General features: G+C 39.7%; 1 protein-coding gene across 4 annotated transcripts in view; it reads right to left on the reverse strand.

Annotated features, from left to right (window-relative positions):
- Nucleotides 1-2,671: 2,671 nt before the first annotated feature.
- Nucleotides 2,672-24,997, reverse strand: part of cd2ap (CD2-associated protein) — a 54,313-nt gene continuing 31,987 nt past the window's right edge. For 2 of the 4 annotated variants that reach the window (XM_062410797.1, XM_062410794.1), the window contains 8 exons: nt 24,150-24,212; nt 18,311-18,461; nt 17,896-18,005; nt 16,033-16,151; nt 13,931-14,014; nt 9,701-9,978; nt 8,597-8,660; nt 2,672-5,814 (listed from right to left, as the gene is read on the reverse strand). In XM_062410797.1, the coding sequence (XP_062266781.1) occupies nt 5,773-5,814; nt 8,597-8,660; nt 9,701-9,978; nt 13,931-14,014; nt 16,033-16,151; nt 17,896-18,005; nt 18,311-18,461; nt 24,150-24,212 (911 nt within the window). In that variant the 3' untranslated portion in view covers nt 2,672-5,772. The remainder of the gene's footprint in view (nt 5,815-8,596; nt 8,661-9,700; nt 9,979-13,930; nt 14,015-16,032; nt 16,152-17,895; nt 18,006-18,310; nt 18,462-24,149; nt 24,213-24,997) is intronic. The other 2 variants (XM_062410795.1, XM_062410796.1) reach the window with 2 other exon arrangements.

Genomic DNA, 24,997 nt, shown 5'->3' on the forward strand with positions numbered 1-24,997 from the left:
AATTAAACTGGTAACCCGAACGGACGCAATAAATGCCATGATATGAGCCCTAAATTGGGAAAAATCTAAACCAAATTGGGAATCGAACCGGGAACCTACTTGCAGTGACATGACAGTGCCATCCACCAAGCAGGGGCCACATAATGAAGAGGTTAAGGCAGTGTTAAAGATGGTGTGGTTCAGCTTCTTGAAGGCAGCACAAAGATCTTCAAGCCCAATGATGAACTCTTCTTCTGTGTTTAATTCAAGATCTGTGTGGTTTGTTCAGTGGATGATAATTCATATATATATATATAATGATAAATCGTATATATATATGTGTTTTTTTTAATAGTACAAAATATATTTAAAGTTATGATTATGCTTATATTATTCTCAGAGTCAAACTGAGGGTCATTATATAATCATACTGAAGAGAAATTAAAGTCTTCCCTCACTAACCTTTCACATCGTCATAGGCTCCTTCCATTAGGTGTTAGTCTGTCAGTCTGAACCTGCTGCCCTTTCTGTGACAGTGTAATTATCTCATGTGCAATTACTGTGATTGAAATAACTATTGTTAAGAGCTTTGGGTGGTCACCAAGACTTGAAAAGTGCAATATAAATACAGACAATTAACCATTCAAAAGTTCAGTGTGTAGGGATTAGTGACATAAAGTGGTGAAGTTGTTGCTGCCGAAGAAGAGCGAACCTGTGGTAGCCTTAAGTTGTCATAAAACTCAAAAGGTGTTTAGTTTGTCGAGTTTGGGCCACTGTATAAAACATGGCGTCTTCCGTAGAGAGCAACCCCTGATGTAAATATAAAGGGTATTTAAGGGTTAGGGTTAGGGTATTTAAATACAAAGGGCTCATTCTATGGTAAGAAAACATAAATTGGTGCAATCTACATAAAACACAATAGTTAAAACATCACTTTTAAATGTAATCTCTTCTAATAGTTCCCTTTCACCCAAATCTTTAAAGACCTTTAAGCATAATCATTTGTCAAAATATTGTTATACGTTATATAAAAGAGTAGCTTTAATTCAACAAATGCAATAAAGCAAACCAAACTATTATTAAAAAAAAATATTTTTGTCTTTAGTTGACCTCTCTGCATGATTCTCTCCCATGTCAGCACCTGCGTTTAACAATTACTTTGTGTTGTAAAATAAAAGTTTGAGCAAGAAGCCTGATAAAACTCCAATCCTCCTGCGGTAGAGAAAACAAGGTATACATGGATTTTACAGTCCATTCCTTCATGTCATCCCTTTATCCAGTGACAGAGAGGGCAAAGTCCTAACATCACAACTTTAACCATTTCAGCCTGGACAGTACTTTCCACTTGCGTGTGCCCGTGCACCGCTCCTAACTCTCCAGATAAAGCGCTTCTCCCTTTCAAGTGAGCGTCCTGCGTCCTCCTGAGTGAGAAGGGATCTGGTGGTTTGATCTGGGCGCACATGTGCAGGCTACCGCTGCTCTACTACGCTAACAAACTGTAAATGAGAAAAGGTCAGAGAGAAGTGAATCCCTGCACTCACTTTACCAGATGAATGAGAGCTCCCAGGTGGCCGTGGCAGCCCGACAAAGACATGTGAAAGACAATGTTTCTGCCTTGTGCTGCACCTATAGGCAATGTTGTCAGGAGGTGCAATGTGAACCAGCCCAGGTTTGTGCTTCTACAGGCCGTGGCTGCTGCACTGAGCACGTCGTTGTCTTTTCTCTCTCTCCCTCTCTCCCTCCCTCCCTCATATTTATTAATCAACACAATACAAGATTAAGACTTGAAACTTGATATAAATTACCTTGTTTATAGCGTCTGAAGATAGGTCACTAATGCGCTACACTTTTACCCCTGGGACTCTAAAAGTGTTTTATGGACTCAAACTGTAACCCCCCCCCCCCCCCCCCCCAATTGGCATAGGGGTGAGTAGATAATGTGCGAATTTTCATTTCTTGGTGAACTATCCCTTTAAAGCCATCGACAAAAGGCTTGTAATAAAAGGTCATATATAAGATAAATTTAACAATTTAAAAGGGATCTGAAAATACATTGTCATGATTGACAGCTGGGACTGACTCCCAATTGGTCAGGTGCATGTATCAGCAGGCCCTCAATACTGCGGCTCCACTTTCACTCCCTCACCAACTCCGGCATCAAAAGCTCAAAATGACAGCAACTGAATCCAGAATATTTGGGCTTCAGTCATTGACAGAGAGAGGAAGTCGAGACACGTCTTCCATCTTTATTAACCATCGGAAGGTTTTACAGATGCTCAGAGAGGAGTCAAGAGATGGATGAGATCGATGTCATGGAGCAGGATCAGAGCGTCTTATTTACTCATGAACAAATAAAACAGATAGATGAATGTGTATATATAACCACATCCTCTTGTTTGAACAGACCATGTGCACTTATTAACACATAAGTGCACAAGGTACACATAGCAACCAGCAGGCTAGACAGCCAGATGTCGGATACAATAATAGATGGAACACATCATCCATGCGTAATTGAAAAACTGTGAGGAGCTGCCCTTCCTCAGAAACTCATTCTGTCCCCTGAACGGTCGATTTTCCACTCGATATTTCCAAGAACGCATTTTCAGGAATCCAAGCATGAAAAAGGCTCAAGGCTGTTGTGAGGCTGTGAAAACTTTTAAGAATGACACTTCCAAAAATCCAAGGACAGTCTGAGTCAGTAAATAAAGACGATATTTATTGTTTTTTTTTTGGAAAGATTCTCAGCTCATGCAAGGATACAGCTCTTGTAAACAAAATCACTTGAAAATATGTTATAAATGTGCACAGATTTATTTTCTTGGTGTCAAACTCTGGAATGTACAATATGTGGAATTTAAGCTGCATTACAGATATTACACAAAAAGATGTTCACCCAAACCCCCCATGGTCCCTCGTTCCCCCACATTGTAATTATGTCTTCGCCAAGCCATGTTGCTGGAGAGTTGTGTTTGTTATACATCAGGCATCCATTCACTGCATGGTAGCTGCATCATTAAGGGCAAAAATATACTATCAACTTGGTCAATGCACTCTGCAGTCCAGCACTTCATGGACACTGTTACGTTTGCGGGCAGACACACACATATAAACACACACACAGACACACACACACACACACAGGCCACTTTAAACCCAAGCCTGAGGATGATTTCAAATTAAAGTAACGCTTCTTTAAGACCTCTGTGACGTATCTGTAAGAATTTAAAATAAAAAAAACACTAAGAAGAGTATTAGTAATGCACAAAAGTAGATGTGAAACAACGACAGGACATTTAACTTGGAACAGGACCCTGCAGTCTATTTCTTGATCAGTGTTCAGAGTTATAACATCCCTCAAACCCGTGCTGAGGCTGTTGGGGGCTGAAGTCGATGCTGTGCCGCTGTCGGCTTTTCAAAATGCATCTCCACACCAAGAGATAAGCTGGTTAATGTCTGCACAGAGCCGCAGGCCAAAAGTTTGGGGCTACAGGTCAGATGTTACTGAGGGCAGCTTGCATCCTACACTGAGTAAGTTCCTATCGCACCGCGCTCCACATTTCTGCAGCCCCGAAACACCATGCTCACAAGCTAAGGAGAACAATTTTATAGCAACTAGTGTCCTGAAGACAAACAGTTCTGTGCTGAAAGACAAAAAAAAAAAAAAACACTGTGCAAACAGCTTAACATACACAAAATATATGTTTGTTGACAGCACGACCTAAGACAGCACTTACACGTTTATTCTCTTTGAACTGTATAATAACCTCAGGGCATAGGTTGGTCACAACTGTATTTATCATGTTTTTATATATATTTATATTTTTTATAATTCATTGCTGGAATGATGTCGAAATGTGCTCCAGGGTGTGTGAGTACACTGGTACATGAATATGAACCAGTGAATATCTGTATCAAACTTCTAGGCGATGCATCCCACAAAATAGATGACAAATTAAAGAAAAAACTGAAGAATGAGTGGAGAGATAGGGGATTATAGCATATCCATCTGCAGGGAACGGGGGCTCGATGTGGCAATACATCCGTAAGACTACATTTGTTTTCCAGTGAAAAAATAAATCTGTCCACACAAGCGTTTAGGCTGCATATCAATTTAATCCCTGTCCAAACTAACCCGCCTAAAAAGGCAGATCACATGACCCCTCACGTACACTGTGCATGCACAGGCCTTAGGAGGAAGCATTTGCATGTTATTGCAGAAAGAGTTAGGCTACAAACAATAAGTAGCAATGGAGAAAAGTAAAAAAACAACTGCTTTTGCAGAATTTAATCTGCACAACAAGTGTTAGCAAAGACATGCTCAGTAATGTTTTGTAATTGATGATCCATGTTGCGTTCTACATTTTTTGCCGAGGCTAATGCGTTTTTTTTATCTTCCGGGAGGTGGCTAGCGATGGGGGCCCGACGAAATAGTGAAAAAAAACGACATAGTGGAGCTCTTATAACCATTTGCTCCTCTACTAGAGTTAAGATGAGGAGAAGGTGATGTGAGGTTTTGTCATTGTTCTTTCTACACTCTTAAAATATGCTTCCAGTTGAACTAGTGTACAGGCATGTACAATGACTTCAGGACATCTGATGAGTGCTGTGCAAGCTGATACAAAACACAATACAGAGCAGGAAGACAAGGCTCCTCTCAAATCATTTCCCTGCGAGTCAAAGGAGGAAGGGAGGAAGGAGTTAGTGGCAGGGTGAACCGTGACAGGGATCAGAGGGATGAACGCCAGATTAAAAACACAGAGCCGTTTTTTCATGAACTGACCAACGAGTCACTCAGCAACCATGGAATGACGCCACTTCTTTGTGTGTGTGTGTGTGTGTGTGTGTATGTATCTGCATCACCTGCAGACTGTGTGGCTAAAGTTCAAAGTTTTCAACAAATCCAAACCTCACAAAAATAGAAGAGACCCGCGTAGAAGAGGCCCTCTATATAGCATTTGACTAGACATGTCAGTAGACTTAAAAAATATAGATATACAATATCATCATGCTGCACATATTCCAGACACCATCGTGGAAAATTTAAGCTCCCATTATAAACAATTAATAGAATTTACTTTTTTTTGTTTGTTTTTTTTTTAAATCAGGCACAGTAGTGTTACCCTGGATAGGAATGCTAAAGAAAACATATAAAAGACAAAGAGAAACGAACACAGCGCTCTCTCTGAAGCACTGCAGCCGTGGAGGCTACTGCTGCCAGGCGCCGCATGAGAAAGAAAAAAAATGTTTATCGTGAGAATACGAGGTTGTTAAATGAAATTAATTATTTTCTCACGTTTTAAAATCAACTATTGTGCATCATAAAAAAAAAAAATGAGGAGAAAGAACATTAGGCGTGGAAAACAAGCGCCCCCTGCTTTATACAAAGTCAGTAGTACTGAGAGTGAAGCTCCTCCCTGAGGAGTACGAGGAATGGTGGAGTGAAGGGGAGAGAGAGCGTGAGCAGAAGAGTTACAAGTCCAGCACAGTAGTTTGAAGTAAGGCCTCAGTTTGTGTTGGCAAATTAAAAAAAATGAAATAAAAAAGAAGGTAAAATATACATCTGGAACTTAATAACATCTAGATTGAAAAAAAAAAAAAAAAATACATGTGCAAAATGTAAATCTTACAATTATGGAGCGAGTTTATTATTGTAGATCACTGAAAAGAGATTGTGCTCAAGGTGGCTGGTCTGATTCTCCGCCCTCTCTCCGTCTGTCACCACCTTCCTGCTCTCTGGTTGGTCCAAACAGAAGCTTGCCTCGAGGCCCGCTGGTCATTGCTGCGCGAGCTTCACGTCGAGTGGACGGTTCGCTTGAGCTTTTCTATCTCCATCTGTAGGGACACAAACGCACAGCACAGACTCTCAGAGAGGATATTGGGGCAAATTAAATCAGCACTGGTCTGCATCTGCCAGAGCAGCTTGAGCTCATGATTTAGCAGTCGACGTCCCCAGCTGTGAAACAGATTGTTTAGTGGAAAGGAATAAGGGGAGGAGATGATAATGAAGCCACACCTGGAGTAAAACCCTGAGCTGAGCAGAACATTACATTACATTACATTAGAACATCTTTATCAAGGTATCTTTGAGCACTGAAACTAAATATTAAAAAGGCTGAGGACAAGACAAGACGTCACCAAAGCACCAAAAACTGAGGCGCTCTATCACCTGACTCTCTTGGAAGATTAGTACGTTCGCCATGGTGTCACTTTTCCATCACTGCATATCATAGCCAGAGCCGATAAAAAGTCTTTTGACCTGGAAGTGAATGCTAATATACAGAATCTCTCTCAGTCTAGCTCATACGTCCAAGTTGTTTTGGCCAAAACCAGCTTTGGGTATTATCATTATCACCACTACCATCTGACATCAGATGCCAAAGAGAAGACGTTCCAGGCATTACATAACAGAGGTTATTATTGTATTCATATTCAATAACTTAGAATGGCCCCTGAAGGATGTTATAAAAACTGAAGCAGCCCTTGATAAGCAAAAGGTTCCACACCCATACTATATGAATGATAATAGAAACCGACTAGGGAAGTTGTGGGGAAAATAGGTAAAAAAAAGAAGCACCGTACTGAAGTTAGCATGACACGATGATGATATTGATATGAATGTAAGGCATCACATGCTGAGAGGGACCCAATTGCTATAACTAACCTAACACACCTCCCCCTCCTCTTCTATGTGCCTTAACAATAGACTGGAGCTGATTGTGATGCTGCATAACACATTCTTTGAGATACTTGCAGCTTCACCCAGCAACAGACCAGGAGCAATCTATGAAACTAGGAGGGATGGTAATTTCATAATGTTTTATCATCTTTTTTTTACCGGTTTGTCTACTACTACTACTTTACACTGAGAACATGGAGATAGAGGAACGTTTTTAAACCAATCTATGATCTTTGTGTGTGGAGCACTGCTCCACACACAAGGGCATTCTGTCCTCCTGTCATGTAATTCGTATCGGTGCCCTGCTGCTGGGCTGCGTCTGCTGCTGTCTCACCGGAGCTGACTAATACCGGCTGAGCTGTTCATCTCAGGGGAGATAAAACACACCATCTTAACTAAAAAACATTTAGAAATTGGTTTGAATAATACAATTCGATCTCCTTGTCCAGGCTATTAATTTCTTGTGAATGAATCCTGAAAATTCTGTTACGAGGCATGGCTGTTATCAGCAACAATTGTCCACAGAAATTGTGAACACTTAGAAATTCCAGCAATTCAGTAATTCATATCACAAAGAGTAGATCAAAAAGTCGTCCTGTCGTCTGCTCATTTCCTCCACCAAGGAGGTTATGTTTTCATCAGCGTTTCTCAGTCTGTTAGCAGGATTATGCAAAAACTACTGAAACAATTTCCGTGACAGTGTATGGAGGGGTGGAGCACAAGAAAGAATCTTGGAGTAGATCAGGATAAAAGGGTGGATCAAGGAATTTTTTCCTACTTTATTTACCATAGTTGGATAGGGCATTGGCCTTTGCAGGGATCTGTGCTCCATAAGCACTCTTCTAGTTTCGTCGTATAAAGTAGACTTCTTGGTTATGTCTCTACTGCACTGCTACTGGACTGCTAGCATTGTCAGCTTGTGTTAACTTGGCACCACACTGGAGGTTGCCACTTTCGGTCAGCGGTTTTCCACAATGTGCAAGGGATGAAAGGCGGAACATCTCAAGCACCTGACACCAGAGTAGCGATAGCAACCAACAGAAACGAGTCGCACTCCCTGATGACTTAGTTGTTTAAATCGTTCATTGTTAAAAGAACAAAAGCCAAAGGGAAGAGTCCAACATTCAGTCTGTTGTGAGGTGTAACTCACTCACTTGGTCACTCATGGACATGCATCGGTGTAGCATTAGGTTCAGCCTAAAGGTGGATGGAGCCTTTTGTGTCAGTTTGAAGTCTGATAAATGGCCACAAAGGGATATATATATATATCCAACTGTAACTTGTGTAGTGTTAGGGAAAGAAATCTCAGATTCCCATGGAAACTTGGATCCATCGATTATTTCACAGGGTCAAAAATACCCCAACATACATACAGTATATCAGACTCTGTTGAGTTTTTGTGATATATTTTATGAGTTGTATGACGGAAACATGAAGAGGAGAGGTAGTGAATATTTTAACAAACAGTGCTTTGTATTGTGTATTGAGAATCTCAGATATATCTCAAAATAATGAAACACGTGGCCTGAGGGCCCCAAAGCACTGGAAGAAGATTATGTTCCTCCAGCAAATTAATTTCCTTAAAAAAGGCGATGGCATGGTTCAATTTGCACTCAGGCACAGAGGAAACAGTATCCTCCTGTATGTTAATAACATGTTTTAGTTGTACTCACAAGTAAAGTTTGAGCTTTTTTCTCAAATTCTTTTCCATGTGCAACATTTGTCCCTTCCAATCTGGCTGTTTGAAATAACAATAGACTTTAAAAGTCAATACTGTATGTGCCCATTGGTGCATGTGCTACAGGAATTGTGATCATGCAAGTCCATGTGCTTGTTTGGGTCCTCGTGTGTAAAAATCAGCATCGATATATGGCTAAACTAATGCAGAGTAATGCATGTAGACAGCCCAGCATGCGTTCCTGTGGAGATCAATGTTACCTGCAGGGTCACACGTTTTATCCTCTCCTCATCCAGCTCTCTTCGTAGCTCCGCAATCTCTTTCCTGGAAAAAGAGAAAAAAGACACATGCTTACAGACTCATTAGGGTACACTGCTGCAGCATATATATATGAGGCTCAAACGTTTGTGTTGTAACTATTGTCTGTTTTCTTTGAAGATGAACAAAAAAAAGAAAAAGTGGGCAAATGTTTTTTTTGAACATAAAACAAAAAGGAAATGCTAAAACACTGCAAGCTAAATGTCCATCAAAACCAAATGTCAATTGTAGGCATGAGAAAGCAGCTCAGCATGAAGCCTTGTATCACCGTAAATCTCTCCCAATGATTCATGCTCAGACCTTTATATCTCATATTCTGATATATAATTATACAGAATTTAAAAGGAGTAATAAAGTGATTGTTGAATGAGTTTTGCATGGATGTGAACAGAGAATGCTGTTCACAAAACCAGCTCATAATTCATGTCACACCTTATACAGTCACTATAATAGTGAATAAATAGAACAACTACGGTTGGGTACTGAAATCTGGGGCCTGTTCCTACACAGCGGAATTTTGGTGCTAGTGCAGAGTTAGCATTACAGCTAAGTCGGAAGCTACCTCCAACTCAAGTTGACGAGGCAGCAAAATGCCTACAGCCAAACAAGATTTTTTTAAACAAATTCTGCGTAAAGGAAGTAAGACGACAAACTTATCTGAATATGTTATGCAAGACTTTCTGAACAAAATCTTTCAGTGAAAACACATTTCTAACTAACTTAATTGCTCTACATGGTCTTTAAGTCTTAACAGTTAACGTTTTAAATAGAAAATGTAATAAAATTACATTTTTGTACGTAATGAAAAACATCTTGCTTTTCTGACCATCGTTATAAGCATTTTTAAAGAAAAAATATCATTCTGGCACTGCTTGCATTACCGTAAAATATGGATTTAGCTCTAGTATCGAAAAAATCAAAATGATACACAACCCCAGTAGCAATATTTGTCCACAAGCTCAAATCCCTCCGTCACACATTCACTCTATTTCCTCTTCACAGCAACATATTCAAACTCTGTTCTGATGCCCATCGAGTCTCATTACATTTGCTGGCCCTTGAGCAGCTCCACGGACATCAGCAGGTCCTTCATCTGGCTCCTCAAGTCGTCCAGCTCGGAGGTCGGCTCCTCAGGGTCAAGCCGACCTCGGCCGCTGTGAGAAATGCTGTTGGAGGTCGGGGGGGGCGCTGCCGGGCTCGACTTGGCCTCGGGGCTCGGCTTGGCCTCAGGGCTCGGCTTGGCCTCAGGGCTCGGCTTGGCCTCAGGGTTTGCCGCAATGGGCTTTTGGAGAGACGTTGACTGGAATAAGGTGTTTGTGGAAGGCTGTGGAGATGAAAAAAGAGACACGAGTTAGACAGAGGTAGACTGAGTGTGGAGGTCTTATATGGATGTGATGTATGGGAGAAGACAAATGTCAGAGTTGCTGCTGACATTCTCCGGAGTTTCTCTTGCCAGCCCCCTGGTTAATACTGATGTCTGACTGAGCTAATGTAAGGAGACAGCAAGAGATCATCCAGAGCATTTACTGTGAGCAAGTGGGTACATTGAGACTTTTAAAATGTGTGGCAGGGGAAAACTGCTTTGGTGGGTTGAAGAACCATTATTTCGAAGATTTCAAGAGAGCTTTTGGGGATAAGGGCCAACACTCGCCACGTGCTGTCAAAAACATGTGATCGCTTCAGCAGAATTAAATCGATACATCGTGCACCACCCCTCTGCTGAACGCTCCGGAGACTTTTCTGTTGTTTAGAAATCGGGTGACATTGTGTGCATGGGGCCGGTCTTCCTTGAAAAGATCACATCCATCAGGACAAATGGTTCACGGTAGAATGAAGGACCCGCAATATTGACAATTGGTTTGCATTAACCTTTTCTTCACAGGGGAAAAGAAAATGGAGCCACTGGAGACTTTCAGAATGGCTTTGGTACTCTGGAGTTTTTTGCATGATTCACAGCAAGCGAATGGAAGTGTTTATGACGTTTATGATGTGACGGATACAAAAATGTAAAAAACAAAAGCAACATTTCAGGGTGAAACAGAGGTGCCATACATGAGGCAGACACCGGCTAAGATGTCAAGAGAGCTTTTGGGGATAATGGCCAACACTGGCCACGTGCTGACAAGAAAACATGTGATCGCTGCAGCAGAATTAAAATCAATACATCGTGCACCACCCCTAACCTGAACGCACCGGAGACTTCTTTGTTATTGTGAACGTGTCTGATTGGAGAATCTCCTGCTGCGCTGTTCATGTGTGAAAGTCTGGTTGGATTTTTGAAACCAGCTTTACTTAGTCCTTGTGTCAGTGGTTTCTTGTCAGTACCTGTCTGTATCTTGTTGTTTGCTCGTCTTGTTAATATTATTGCCTTTTGGACTAATAAAGTTGGATTGTATATGTGATTGCTGCTTTGTTAGCCAACGGTTTCGACCAAAAACTCCAATGGCTGCAGCTTCTCCTGTCCGGGGGGTGCACATACTTTCTCTCTTCGTTAATGTTCACTGATGTAAACGTTATAAGGGTCAGAATCCCATTTTGAAAACGATACAAGTACATAGGGGTAATAGTGCATGTCCTGTAAATTGACCTCTGGTAGTCTGAGCTGCAGGGAAATGAGAGCTCCAAACCAGGCTTTACTATGACTGCTCTGTCTGCCTGTGTGCGTCTGCCTCGCGTGTGTGTGTGTGTGTGTGTGTGTGTGTGTGTGTGTGTGTGTGTGTGTGTGTGTGTGTGTGTGTGTGTGTGTGTGTTTGTGTCTTGTTAACAGTAGGGTCAAGATGCTCGGTACCCCCAGCTGAACAGTCAGGTCTAATTAGTCTTGGTAAACCATGACTAATCCAGGATATAGATAACATCTGGGGCAATTAATGAAGTGCTGGAAGACTGAACAGCAGGTGATTGTTTCTGTCTCCCTCGCCCCATGCCGTCTTCCGTCACACACACACAAACATACATAAACACACACATACACACACAAACTGCAGAAAACTACTTTCAGGTGCATGTTTGCTGACTTGTGTCTGTGTGTGTGTGGGTAGAAAACCATTTATATTTTCCATCTGTTTCTCCAACACAGGTTTCTTCTCTTCTGTAATTGTTTAAAGTTTAGTATCAGTTGTTTACAATACAAAGCAGAATAAGTGAGTGAGTGGGGAAAGGACTATCTGCTGCTCTGGTGACAAATGTTCTACCGCTGGACAACGGAGATCTGTTTCATGCTTTCAAAGGCATTTCTTAAAGCTATGCACATTAAAATCATCTCTAAGATTGATAGGACTATTTGTATTAAATTATTTGACTCTGAAAGCTGAATGCTACACTCAACATATATTTATACAATATATACTTATACTTATCAATCCCATCTGATATTGTATTAGATTTTCTTAATATTGAGCTAATATTGATATATTCCACCTCCACATAAACGTTTTCCCTTTTCTCTGCAGATTATTTTTGAAACGGTCCCCAGTGAACTGTTGGGAGATCGAACAGATCGATTTTTTCACAGCCTTAACTTCTATTTTGATCTCTTCTGTTCTTTTTCATCGGCCAGCCTTTATAAATGTTTTTGATGCTGTAAAATGAGGAGTTTCTTAAAGATATCATTGCAGTTGTGATCCTTTGAGTGGTAATGAGTTTCCTGTGGCCACTTGAGATCAGATCTCGCTTTCTATAATACATGTGTATGTCATTTCTGTTTGTAAAAATAAAATGATGGTATTTTTAACCACTGTGAGTACACAGATTTATCTGTTGTCAGTATGCGATAGAGAGAAGGGAAGATCAGAGACAGGCATGGGTGAATCAATGTGAATAGCTTTGCAGTGATATTTTACCCATTGGTAAAAACTAGTGCGGTCAGTTTAACGCGTAATTAATGGCGTTAACGCAAACCCATATTAACGCTGTTAATTTTTTTATCGCGAGATTAACGCAGAGCTGCCAACTCTCACGCTTTCGCCGTGTGACACACGCTTTTGCATGTTGGTGGTTGACTAAGTCACAATAATTTTTTAAAACATCATTGTATCAGGCCGTAATGAAGTACAAGGAGCGGGCGAGTGTGTGTGTGCGTCTGTGTGTGTGTGGTTCCAGATAGCGCACCGTAGTCCCGCCCCCTGCACCTGCGCACTCGCTCAGAGAGACACAGTGAGATCAGAGCTCAGTGACTGACTATGGAAACACAGAGTTTCTCTGGTCTCAGCTGATCAGCGCCGCAGCTTCTCGATCAGAGCAGAAGAGTCCTTGTTTACCTGAAATGTGCACTTTATAATTTTATTTTGTAGTGCCCTGTTTGGCAATGTTGTTTTTCAATAAAATAAAACATTTGCATAAAGCAAGCCAATACACTTGTCCATGTTGATAGAGCATTAAAAAAAAAAAATGATGGGGAAAAAATAAATGAAGGGACATTTAGAATAGATACAAATTTGCGATTAATCACGATTAATTTTGAGTTAACTATGACATACATGCGATTAATCGCGATTAAATATTTTAATCTATTGACAGCACTAGTAAAAACTAAATCAATTGAAGTCCTTGTAATCTGGCCAGTGTTAATATTGTGGATTCATGGGGCTTTCACACGTTGGAGCTGTCCAATGCTCAAATAATCCAAAGATGTTGATAACAAATTTGGTGTAGCTTGGATGTATGGATGTATGTGCTCGTCTGAGTGCTATTCTAGTTTGGCTTCAACTTCAAAGGCAGACTTGTAAGCTGTTATTTGTCCCAGCCAATTTAATGTTGTTATGAAGTCAATGGAGACTGGAATGAAGAAACAAGAAAAGACTAACATTAGTTCTTTGCTTTAACCAGTGATCTGAACCAGGATTTTGAAAGAATTCCAACAGTTTGAAGGCCTGTTAATGCTCCTCTGGACATTCACTGCTCCAAACGAGGAGCAGTGAATGTGAAATTTTTATTGAACTTTTATTTCGACAATACAATAATTGATAAGCAGCTGACGACAAGCTGTTGGTTAAATAGTGCCTGACAATCAAAGCTGGCCCTGCAAACCCTAAGTGTCCCTTGTGCTAACTTATGCAGATTTGTAGACTTAAAGTACTCAAAACTATATATTTGGCATTGTATTTTATGTTGCCAGTTAGCAATAGCAGCTAGTCAGAGCTCAACCGCCATCTCGCTAAACCAAATAACAGCGAGACCGGTTTGCAATGTTTGTGGACTCTGCAACAATTTACAGTTTTAACATTATAACTTGGGAAATAAATGTTGATACATCCAGAAAATGTTTAAAAACGAGTTACCTTTCTGGTATCTGGTAGCTTTGGTTTGGCTGCATCCTCTTCATCCACCGTGAAGAATTTTTCCACATTCACGTCCTTGTTGGGCTGCAATGGAATAGTTATATTTTGTTAAGCTTACATTCATATTTTCATGGAATTTTCAGTTTCCAGCTTCCTGACAAAAAACATGAAAATAGTCTGCTAACATTCAGAGAAGAGCCCATCCACAGTGATAGCTTATCTTCTACTTGTTCGGACGAGTGCAGTTGACATTTCAACACATGTCACTGCTCTGAAAGGTGATTTGAAAAGATGAAGGTAGGTGATAAGAGATCGTCACAGATGGTCAGGCAGTGGTTGTCAGTGTAGGAATTGTGGATCGGTGCTCAAACAAAATGTGTTGCTAGTGATGAACTAGAACAACATTGTGTGAGATGAAAAATAACTATGAATAACTTGTAACAGAGAAAGCATATCAATGGAGAGTCACACCAATTTGAGAGAGGAGTGGGATAAGATCCAATATACAAAAGATGGCAGCAGCAGCAGAAATAAATGTTGATGCATTATGGTTAATGAAAAAATGTGGCTGTAGAATCAAGCAGTGTTTGCCATTTGTTATCTAGACTGTGGCGGAGCCCCATATTTAATTTGTAATGTCACACTTCATAGTAAACCAAGATTTTTTGATACTTCTCAGAATTATAAAATAACTGTTATAAATTTTGTCTTGCTTTGTCCAGTGTTATTTGCAGTGCTATTAATAGAGCAATCTGCCATGTCCTCGCTCTTAGGTCAGGATATAATCCATTAAGTTTTTACTGTCAAATGAGAAATTCAGAAATAGTTTGCGGTTTGGCTGCAGTTGTGGACCTACCTGCAAGTTCACATAATAACTTTTCTTTCACTCTTTAATCTGTGTGCCTGTCACAAAGAGTCTGCTGAGCGTGGCCGCGACATTCCTGCACTTGCCCCACGGCTACTGCCACTGATTGAATAAACTAATTCTGATGTAAGTATTTTATATTGAGATGAATCCTTTAAAATTTCTTAATAAGTTTGACTTTCAATATATCCAGGTAACGGCAGCTATTAACAAGCAGAACTCAAAGACTTACAGGGACTGAGATTACAAATTGATCAGCTTAAACTGTTGATATGATGTGTGTAAAGCCACAGAGCAAGACTCTCCTGAAATACGCAGGTAACTGCACTGACTCATTCAAACTACAAACAAATCACATTAATCTAGAGTGAAGTTACAGACTGAGGTTTCCTTTCTTTAACTGGCAGATTTCTGAGGGCACATTAATCAGACCAAAGCAAAAAGTTAAATTTGATTATAGTTACAGAGGAAATAATTGCAATTCAGACTATATTCTTGTAGTGCGAGCTATAATTTGAAGCCCGAAAACATCAATTACATAAAAGACATAAAATATGGATGAGGGAAAAAAGCTTTGCTAAAAGATTAGTTCAACAGTTTAGTTCAACATAAGCATTTTGCCAACTGGCACTAGATCTGGAATGTTACAACATTTTAAAATACACTTTGGATACATAATTCCTATTCTTTGGATGCGTGATAGGTTTTTTTTAATAGTGGTGTATCACAACCAGACTCTTGCCTGCTTACAATCAGCTAGACAACAGATGGGGGTAGCGTTGCATTCGCAAAACATTCCTTGATAGGAAAGATTACCGCAGCAGTTTTGTAAAAAATACTATAAAAGATGTAGATGTCATTTGGATATGTGCAAATATGGTGTTTACAGTCAAATAAAAAGTGGTAGGAAAAGGTGGGATTAAATATTTTTGTTCCAAACATCCCAAAAAGTATAACTTACTTGAAAAAGATTGAACTTTAATACGGACTTGCCAGCTGCCCATACAACCCTCAAAGGATAAGTGTAATATATAATATAATGGATGGATAGATTTATTACAGATTCAAGATATGGGGACTGCAGAGATCTACATGTGTGAAGATTTATCTTATCATTGTGAGCCACAGTGTGTGTGTGTGTGTGTGTGTGTGAGTGAGTGAGTGAGTGAGTGAGTGAGTGAGTGAGTGAGTGAGTGAGTGAGTGAGTGAGTAATGCCAAGTGCTAGGGTGTTTTCACCGAATGTCCTCCACCGAACTGGGCAGGCAGCCTCCTGCCAGGCATCTTTGGTCGGCTCGCAGTGGGGTGAGAGAGCTTCCCTGAGGTAGATGACAGCTCATCAAAACTCATTAGATCTTCTGAGGACAACAACAATAATAATTATACATTTATTTTTATAGATGAGACAAATATGCAGACAAAAAATGAAGACATATTTTTAATGGAGCATTTCTGCCCTGAATGAAGGAAGCATACACAACCTAATTGACATGTGGTCAAAGGACAGATTGAAGCCAGTGTGCTTATAATTTGCGAAGACATGCTTAGCTGAAGACATGTTTGGATGAAATGCTTTTGATTAAGTTACAACTATTCACTAGAGTTCACTTGTGTCCCAGCATGGACAGCTTACACAAGCCACATCAAACCAACAAACAAATAATACAAAATAAAATAATGATACAAAAAAATAACCTCAGCAGGTGAAACAAATGAAGGTGAGGATTCCTTTGTACAAAAACCAGCTGTGAGCACCCTCATTATCATCACTACCATCTGACATCAGACACCTCATCAAAACGCACAATAGAAATATGTGTGATATGTGTCCAATAATTTATTATTGCCATAAAAATTTAGATCGTTCATTAGAGGAAAAAAGTTCCCCAACCCTGCTTATGTATGTTAACTTAAAGTAAAGACAAAGTTTGTTTATGAGAGTGAGTCACTCCCGCAGTGAAAAACTGCAACCTAGCAGCACTTTGCACCTACCCAGTGTTAAACTGCCACCCTCAGAGAGCAGTGCCTGTGATTGCAGTTGGTGTGATTGGATTTTCATGTTCCAAGTCCAGTGTATAAGACTGAGTTTTATCAGTGCTCTACCACCAACACAAGAAATCCTTCACAAACACACAATTCTCTAGTGAAATGCCGTCAGGTCGGCTCTTTTCAATCTTTATCACGTATTTCATCTTTCTGGCAAATACTTGGGGCAACGTCATTAAAGCTCCACATCCTCCTCCTGGTTTCCATTTGTTCTGAATTTGGATTTTAATGTAGAGATTGATCTATGTGAATTTATGTAATAACTGATAGCTGAATACAAGATCATCTTTGACGGACTGATGTGAAGGACCTCTCGATCGGTTAAGCGAAGTTAATGAGTGATATTTGCCTTGATGTCACAAGTATCTTAGCCTAAAACCTGTAGGTCATTAATCCGTTCAAGAGGTCTTTGGGTTTGATATACTTTTGACATGTTCAACCAAGTATATCAGAGCATATATTGCTAGAAGATATTTTTTAAATTCTAACATAGGTATAAAATGTGTTTAAGTTTAAGTAATCTCATACACACCGACTTTAAAACATTAGAACCTGCTTTTGCAATTGTCAAATTGCTAAAAAAAAATCTTAATTTAATTCTATACTATGCGACAGAAATTAATATGAATCAATAACAGGCAGGTAAGCCAAGTGGTCTAGAGAAGAGACACTGTCAAACTAAACAGGGAAATACAGGGAAATGAATGAGAGTCAAATAAAAATCATCTCTAATTTCAGATCTATCTTACAGTCTCCTTCCTGTATAAAATGAAAGTTTACGGACCAGCACTACGCCATGTTTTTGACATTGGTAAATTGATCATAGATTAATAACAATCTGTCTTTGCTTTCTTACGAGAATCGCCTCCCAGTTGTCACAGGGAACAATATTTGTGGAACTTAGACACTGAATGGATGTGGTCCAAAAACAGATTGACTTTACGCCACAGACGTCTCACTTCATCCCTTGTATTCCTCAAATAAAACGATCAAGACTCCTGCTATAAATCTGGCAAAACGAACTTCCTCATTTTACAGGGACTTGACCGTACATACCCATATCTGAGGACTTTTCCCCCCAGTCTCCAGACAGCGTTTTCGGCTTGGTGGGCAATAATGGCTCAAAGTCTGACCTTGGTCGAATGGAAGGCACCTCTCCATTGTGCCTGCAGCGAAAAGGGAAAAAATTAAAATAAATGGAAGAAAAATGTAAAAGGAACCAAATGAAATGATTGAACTTGAAGTAAGCCATGTCTTACAAAGGCTGTGCTACACTCATTATATGTAGTATGTATAATAGACCCTGTCCTTTCTGTAGAACACCTTTTTCTATGATTACTAGGGATTTATACTAGTGCTGTATGGACTGAAAAGCACTGGTTATTTGTAGATAAAGATGTAAGCAGTGCTCCGATTGATGAACAAACACATAGAGGTAGAAGACTGAGAGACATAGGGATAATAGACTTACTTAAGGTTTGGCGAGGGAGTGAGAGGCTTGTCAGGCCTCTTTGGTGGGATGCTTCCCTGTCTGCCTTTCCCTGGGGGAGGAATCGGCTTCTTGGGCGGGACCACGGGCGCTGCGGGTTTGGATGGTTTGTGATCTGGCGTTGGTTTGTCCACTATAACAGAGAAAGCAGGAGTTGAGAGGAGAGTGGTAAAGGGGTTAGGAGAATAATAATAATAATGATTAAAAAAAAAGAAGTAGAGAATGAAAGAGAAACTTTTAGAGTCTAGTTTGAACATTTTTTATATAATATTCCTTAACAACAGGAGTCATTTTGCCATGAAAACATTTAAAATGACAAAGTTGAATTTCGCCTTTCACCTGGAATCAACTTTACTACTACAAACAGTTATTGAGAGTAACTGATATTAATCATTTAATTCTGAGTCACTAAAAGTCAGTTTTTTCCCAGTTTACATGATATTTTGTTCTATCTGCAGTTGTTCTGGTTGAAGAAAACAATAATTTACTTCTCAGAGATCTAAAAATGATGAAAATTGCACCACAGCAGTAAGAATGTAACACAACCCTGTAACTTCTCATCTTCTTGACAACCAGTTCACCCACAGCCTGACTTTGTGTCAACAGATAACCGGAATTCTAATATGGTTAACTGAGAGACACAAACGTGTCATGTTTAAACAGAAGAGGGCTTTTGTTGCAGTTGGTGTAATGTAGACACAAGGCACCTTAAGTAAGGAGGAATTTAACAACTATGCTGATTATCATTTAATTCCCTTAATATTTCACTTACATAAAACGTTTTGAAATCAAAAGAAATCTTGAAATACATACTGTACGTTTGGGGATTGATTACATAACGTATGATTTATGCTTCTGTGGCACTGAGACCAAAAAATTGCACTAGACACAAAAATCTGATCTGTGCTGGAGGGGACGGTCACTTTCCTCAAATCATTTCACGAAATGCCACATTTTCTTCACATCTTCTACAGCTTATCAATAGTAATAGCTCTCCAACTTTAAGTAGTTCTTGAAATAGATAACATGTTTGGCTTCAAAACACTTAAGAGAATGGAGACTGAAACCCTGAAATCACACAGATGTATTTTCTTCACCTTCGTCCCGCCAATCACTGGAAACGCCCACTGACCAAATCAACAAGAAAAACGGTCACACTTCACTCCTCAGACCTTGGATTGAATGGGCGACTGAACGTTCCATTTTCCAAAATAAGCAGCTTCAGTTTGATAAAAGGGCAAAGTGGAGAGAAAAACTGTGTTTAGACTGCACCGGCGAGGTGGTGGTGTGGTCTCTCTGTGCTGCCACAGAAGGCAGTTGATTGTTGCTCTTGTATGCATCACTCTATACGTTACTTACTGATTTTCTTGTGGGTAAAATAATTTAGAAAAGACAGCAGGTTGTTTAAATAACTAATTTTAAAATATGATTCACTTTCATATAGTTAACATGTATTTATTTATTTGTCCATCTGCTTTATTAAAAAATATTTGGATGGATCTAAATATATAGGGTTAGGGTTAAGTTAATAAACAAAAATAGAATGGAAAAAAGGCATATCTGTGGGAAAATAAATCTATTAAGATCAAAAAAAAAAATATGTATAATCATTTAAAAACATTATAGTCACCAAATGCCATAATAAGCTATTTTTCCAGAACATAGCTGTAATGTGAAGTCTTCATGTTATCCCCGTTTATATGCGGTTGCCTTTTCATTGAACTTTAGTTAGTCCCATTAGATCCTATGGGACTCTAAGAAAAGATCTAACATCCCTGACAACACCCTGGAAGACAGAGGAGGAAGAGAGGAGGCAGAAACTGGCGTAAAAAACAGGATTTCCAGAGGCAGTGCATGACACAGTTAGACACAGAGGTGTCCAGAGGGGAGGAGCCTGACCGAAATAAGACTAATCACATAATCGAAGATGTGAGTGGGCACATGTAGCTGCACATGTATCTGAACTTTCAAGGTAAGCAAGGGTTAAACCAGTGATGTAGAGAAAGACCCTGCAGTGTCTGTGGTGAGGAGACGATTTTCTACTTTAAATTCCATGAGAAGAAAAGAGATTACCTCCATATTTTTTTAAACATCATCGTATCAGGAGCGGGCGAGTGTGTGTGTCTATGTGTGTGTGCTCCCAGATAGCGCTCCAGTCCCGGGGCTCCCCCCCCCCGCCCCTGCTCACACGCTCAGAGAGACACAGTGAGATCAGAGCTCATTCACGTGAAGCAGCCGCTCAGTGACTGACTGCTTCTTAACTATGGAAACAGTGAAAACACAGAGTTTCTTTGGTCTCAGCTCCTCAGAGATCAGCGCCTCAGCTTCTTGATCAGAGCAGAAGCTGCAGTTGGTTTCTAGCGAGCTTCAGTTTCTGTGCCCGCCTCCAGTCTGACCTGCTCTCGCTTTTTGTTTTCACATTTTGCCAACTAAAATATATATTTTTAAGCTATTAGGCTGCAGCTATACATTTTATTTATTTCAAAATAGGGTACTTCTTATTTCATACATTTTCCATAAATATTGGGAGGACTCAAATAGCCCTACACAGTTCTGTGTTTAATTTATTTCAAAGTAGGCTGACACTTGCCTGTGTTTTTTCTTCTCCTCTTCATAAGCGTTTGGTGTTTTTCTTTGTTGTAACAGGTAAAAATAGCAATAAAATGTCAGTTTCCTTTATTGTCGTTATATAATTTCATGAATGCAACAAACTATGGTTTAGTATAGTATAATTTTATAAAAAACTTTATTAGCTTTGTTATCAAATATGTTTTGCGGCTCCAGACAAATTTTATTTGGGGGAAGAGTGGGCAAAAGGGCTCTTTTGATGGCCCCCGCTATAGACCTGATGCTAGTGGGGGTATCTAATGTACAACCTAAGTACTGCAAGCTAGACTATTATGCAGTTGTATACACAACACAGGGGGGCCCTGGGCCTGAGGAGGGAAAAAAAGGAGTTTAATGTGGTTATTAAATGTGACTAAAACCAGACCAAAATGTAATTAGTTTTCATGGACGAAAACTAGAATAAAACTAAGAAGGATAAATATGACTAAATGTGACTAAAACTAATATGCATTTTCGTTTAAAGACTAAGACTATATCAAAAATAGCTGCCAAAATTAACACTGATGCAAGTGCACAGTTAAAGCTCAGGTTGGTAACACTGGAAAAGCTAGCAAGAGCAGATTACACATTACAATATGTAACTGATGCATACCACCCCTCCCATCAGCCATCTCATTAAAGCTAAATCCCCAAAACACCCAGATATGCACTGCCTGACAACTGCTTGAGGCAGTCTTGTCTTTGCCTCGCTCACTAACTTCCTGCAAGCTCCAAAGACACTAGCTTTTTATCTTTTCTTATCTTTTGAAAACTAACAAACTTTTCTATACAAAATATAAATAGAACTATTTCACTGTTTGAGTCATATCATCAATGACCTGAGCATGTGATTGGCTCATTCAGTGACAACAACCGGCTTTTAAAAAAGATATATTTTCACTTCACACAACAAAAACTGACTGACAAGAAGAAAAAATAATCAAATGGAAAATACAGAAAATGAGAGCCGCACACTCACTCACGCAGAGAGACACACGCAGTGCGATCAGAGCTCTCTCACATGAAGCTAAACACTCATCACAAGTTATCAGGAGCTGATCAGTACATGAAGTAACTTAGTGTCTGTTTGATTCGCTCCAGTGTTTATGAGGCTGCATTTGAACAGCGTGAAAAAGACTTGTCTACATTTTGTGCTCAGTACAACACAAGAAGTGACGCTCAGTCAGGACCCCGTGTTAAAACAAGCGGAGCGACACGCAGACATGATCCAACACCATTGATTCATAACTCAACCCATGATCGTAAGTTTGTCACCTAAATCATCCCAATAAAAAATAGAACCAAAGAAAGTGTAATAGTGCATTTTCATCTGCATCAACTGAACTTTGAGGTTAATTTTTCATGTGGGCCGGCATAACACTGAGTATAACTATATATAAAGCTTTATAAGCTGTGTTATTGAATATGTTTTGAAGCTCCAGAATACATTTATTTGGTGGAAGAGGGGGCAAAATTGACCTTTTGATAGTAAAGGTTGCCAACCCCTGGGCCATAGGTATAGGGAGAAGGAGTGAAATGGGATTGGGCTTTTATCAACCTTGATGAACTCATTCACTGCTTTTTATTCCATTTATATACATTCACTGCAGGAAGTTGTTTTTCTAAATTAACTGTGTCAAATCAGACACTGATGTGATGTTTCTGCTCTAAATGCTGCATGCATGTTATATGTGGAAGGGAGGCTAAGGATGCACTTGTTTCATACGTGGGGATAAAACCTTCGGAGATGAGTTACTGTCACTGACATTGCATGAGCTGCAAGTAAAAAAGGACATAAGAAAAATAATCAAGAATTACATGCTTGAATGGCATTGTGCTTTAATAGCTTCTGGGCTGAGCCACATATTATCAGATTGCGAGGAGGGGAAGATGTTGTTCTGCTGCGATGAGGGGTGCTCCCAGGGAAATCAAGAACATGTCTGGAGATTTAATCAAATTCCAATTACATTTGCTATTCAGATAATGTAACACACAATGACATACATTGAGTCAGTAATATGACTAAACAACTAAGGAGCCTCAGTGTAATTGTTTACTGTTGCCTTTGTCCTTATTGACAAGTCATTTACAGTGTTAATATAGGGATACTAAATGTATAAACTTTGACAGAGCAGTTCAGCAAAATCAACCATAACTAAGGGTAAAGATGTGACACCAGAGCAGTTTAGTTCAAGTTCTTGTGAAACCCTCACACGCACACATTGTACTCATTTACAAGTATTCCCTCGGCCTAACTTTAACCTCATCCATTACAACTAATTACCTAACAACCAACACTGACACTAACCGAAACCTATTTTTACCTGAAGATTAAAAACTCCAACTGGTCCTCCGAAAGATAGAAGTACAAAACACCAAAAAACAACATTCTTTGTGAAATGGAAAAATGCATTGACAGCACATCTGTCTTTTTCTAACCAACAATGACTTGAGAGTGCAAGATGACAACATGTGATGGTATTAAATAAGAAAAACTGTCCGACCTCAGCTAGGAGTGCAATCTTAGAACAAATAGACCCCAAACCAGTACACATCTTGTTTTAATACATAATTGTAAAATATCGATTAAAGAATTTAAGGCTTTATAAGAACAAAACATATTACTATGTCCCACAAGAAAAGAACCCATACAATAATAGTTAAATGGCCACAAAATGTAAGTATATCTGAAATTACAAAAATATGCAATATATAAATATATACCAATATTTTTAGCTCTCCTTTCTGAGTGACGGTTTTATTAAATGATTTTTGTTTACCGCATTTTAAAACCACATTGGTGCGAACAGCTCTGAATCCATAGTAATGCTATTCTCAATAAAGCAGTACCGGAGTTGCACATGGCACAATGACCATGGAGGGTGCAAATGCATACTGTGTTAATATGACTGTGGGCTCTTCTCCTCACAGTGAGAGGATCTGAAAATGGAGCAGTGGCTGCCACCTCAGGAAATGTCCACAGCTTAGTGAACCTTAGAGAGCCAATGTATGGTTAAATGTGGTGAAAGCAGGAGCAGAACGAGTAGAAAGAAGACTAAAGACTGACAAGATTGGAACAAATTTTGCCCAGGATAACCGTGGAGTGCAAGAACCAACGGAGTATTTCAAATCTGCAAGGAAATGTGCGTAACGTGCGAAAGAGAGCAAAACTGAAATAAGAGGATGAGATGAGACTGGAATGAAAGGATTATACCTCTGTCCTCTGTCCTGATGGCATGAGGTTTCTTGTCGGCACTGGGAACCTCGGGTTTGAGAGCTGAGAAACGAAACATGGTCCACAGAAAGTCACTTCATCTGTCTGAACCGAATGGTTGAAGACTCAACAGACAATAAGAAGGAACACACACTTTTTTTTTTTATTATCTTAAACTGGCGCAAAACCCTGTGCCGTCAAAGTGCACCCACATGCATTCCTTTGTGGTTTGGCTTGTGACACATGTTGAAGAATCTCAACACATAGAGGAAGTCGTGCACATTCACGGTCTCAGAGACAGACTGCAACACATTGCAGCGGGAGAAGGATAAGAATGCAAATTATTTTACTTCCTGTGCAGAGAGCAAGTGTGCGTGCTGCAAACTGTAGATGTCAAGCACTGCAGCGTTTAACCTAACACAGAACCACCATGAAGAAATGAGGGCAATGATGCCCAGAGTTTGATAAGATGAGAAATGCTTTAGGATTATGTATAAAATTATGACAGGGATTTTTTTGGGGTGGTTCCCCAAAGTATCAGGTTCAATCACGACTCGGCATTTAAGTTTTGAGTCCCCATGTGCTTAAATAGAATAGAGAAAGGAATTCTGCTGCTAAAGCCGAATTTGAACTTAATGTACTGAAATGCACACAAAGTAATGTGATTATTGACCATTTTCAGCAGTAATCTGATTTCTGACGTGACGCAAACAAGAAACACTATTTCCTTTGTACAGTTTAGACAGGAGGTCTCAGACTTCTTTGCTCTCTGTACTCTTTTACATCGACACTGATCGGAGAATTGGTTGCTATTTCAAACCTTTGGGAGTTATGTCTCTCCAAGTTGC

Source organism: Platichthys flesus, chromosome 18 (genome assembly GCF_949316205.1).
Source record: "Platichthys flesus chromosome 18, fPlaFle2.1, whole genome shotgun sequence".
NCBI lineage: Eukaryota > Metazoa > Chordata > Actinopteri > Pleuronectiformes > Pleuronectidae > Platichthys > Platichthys flesus.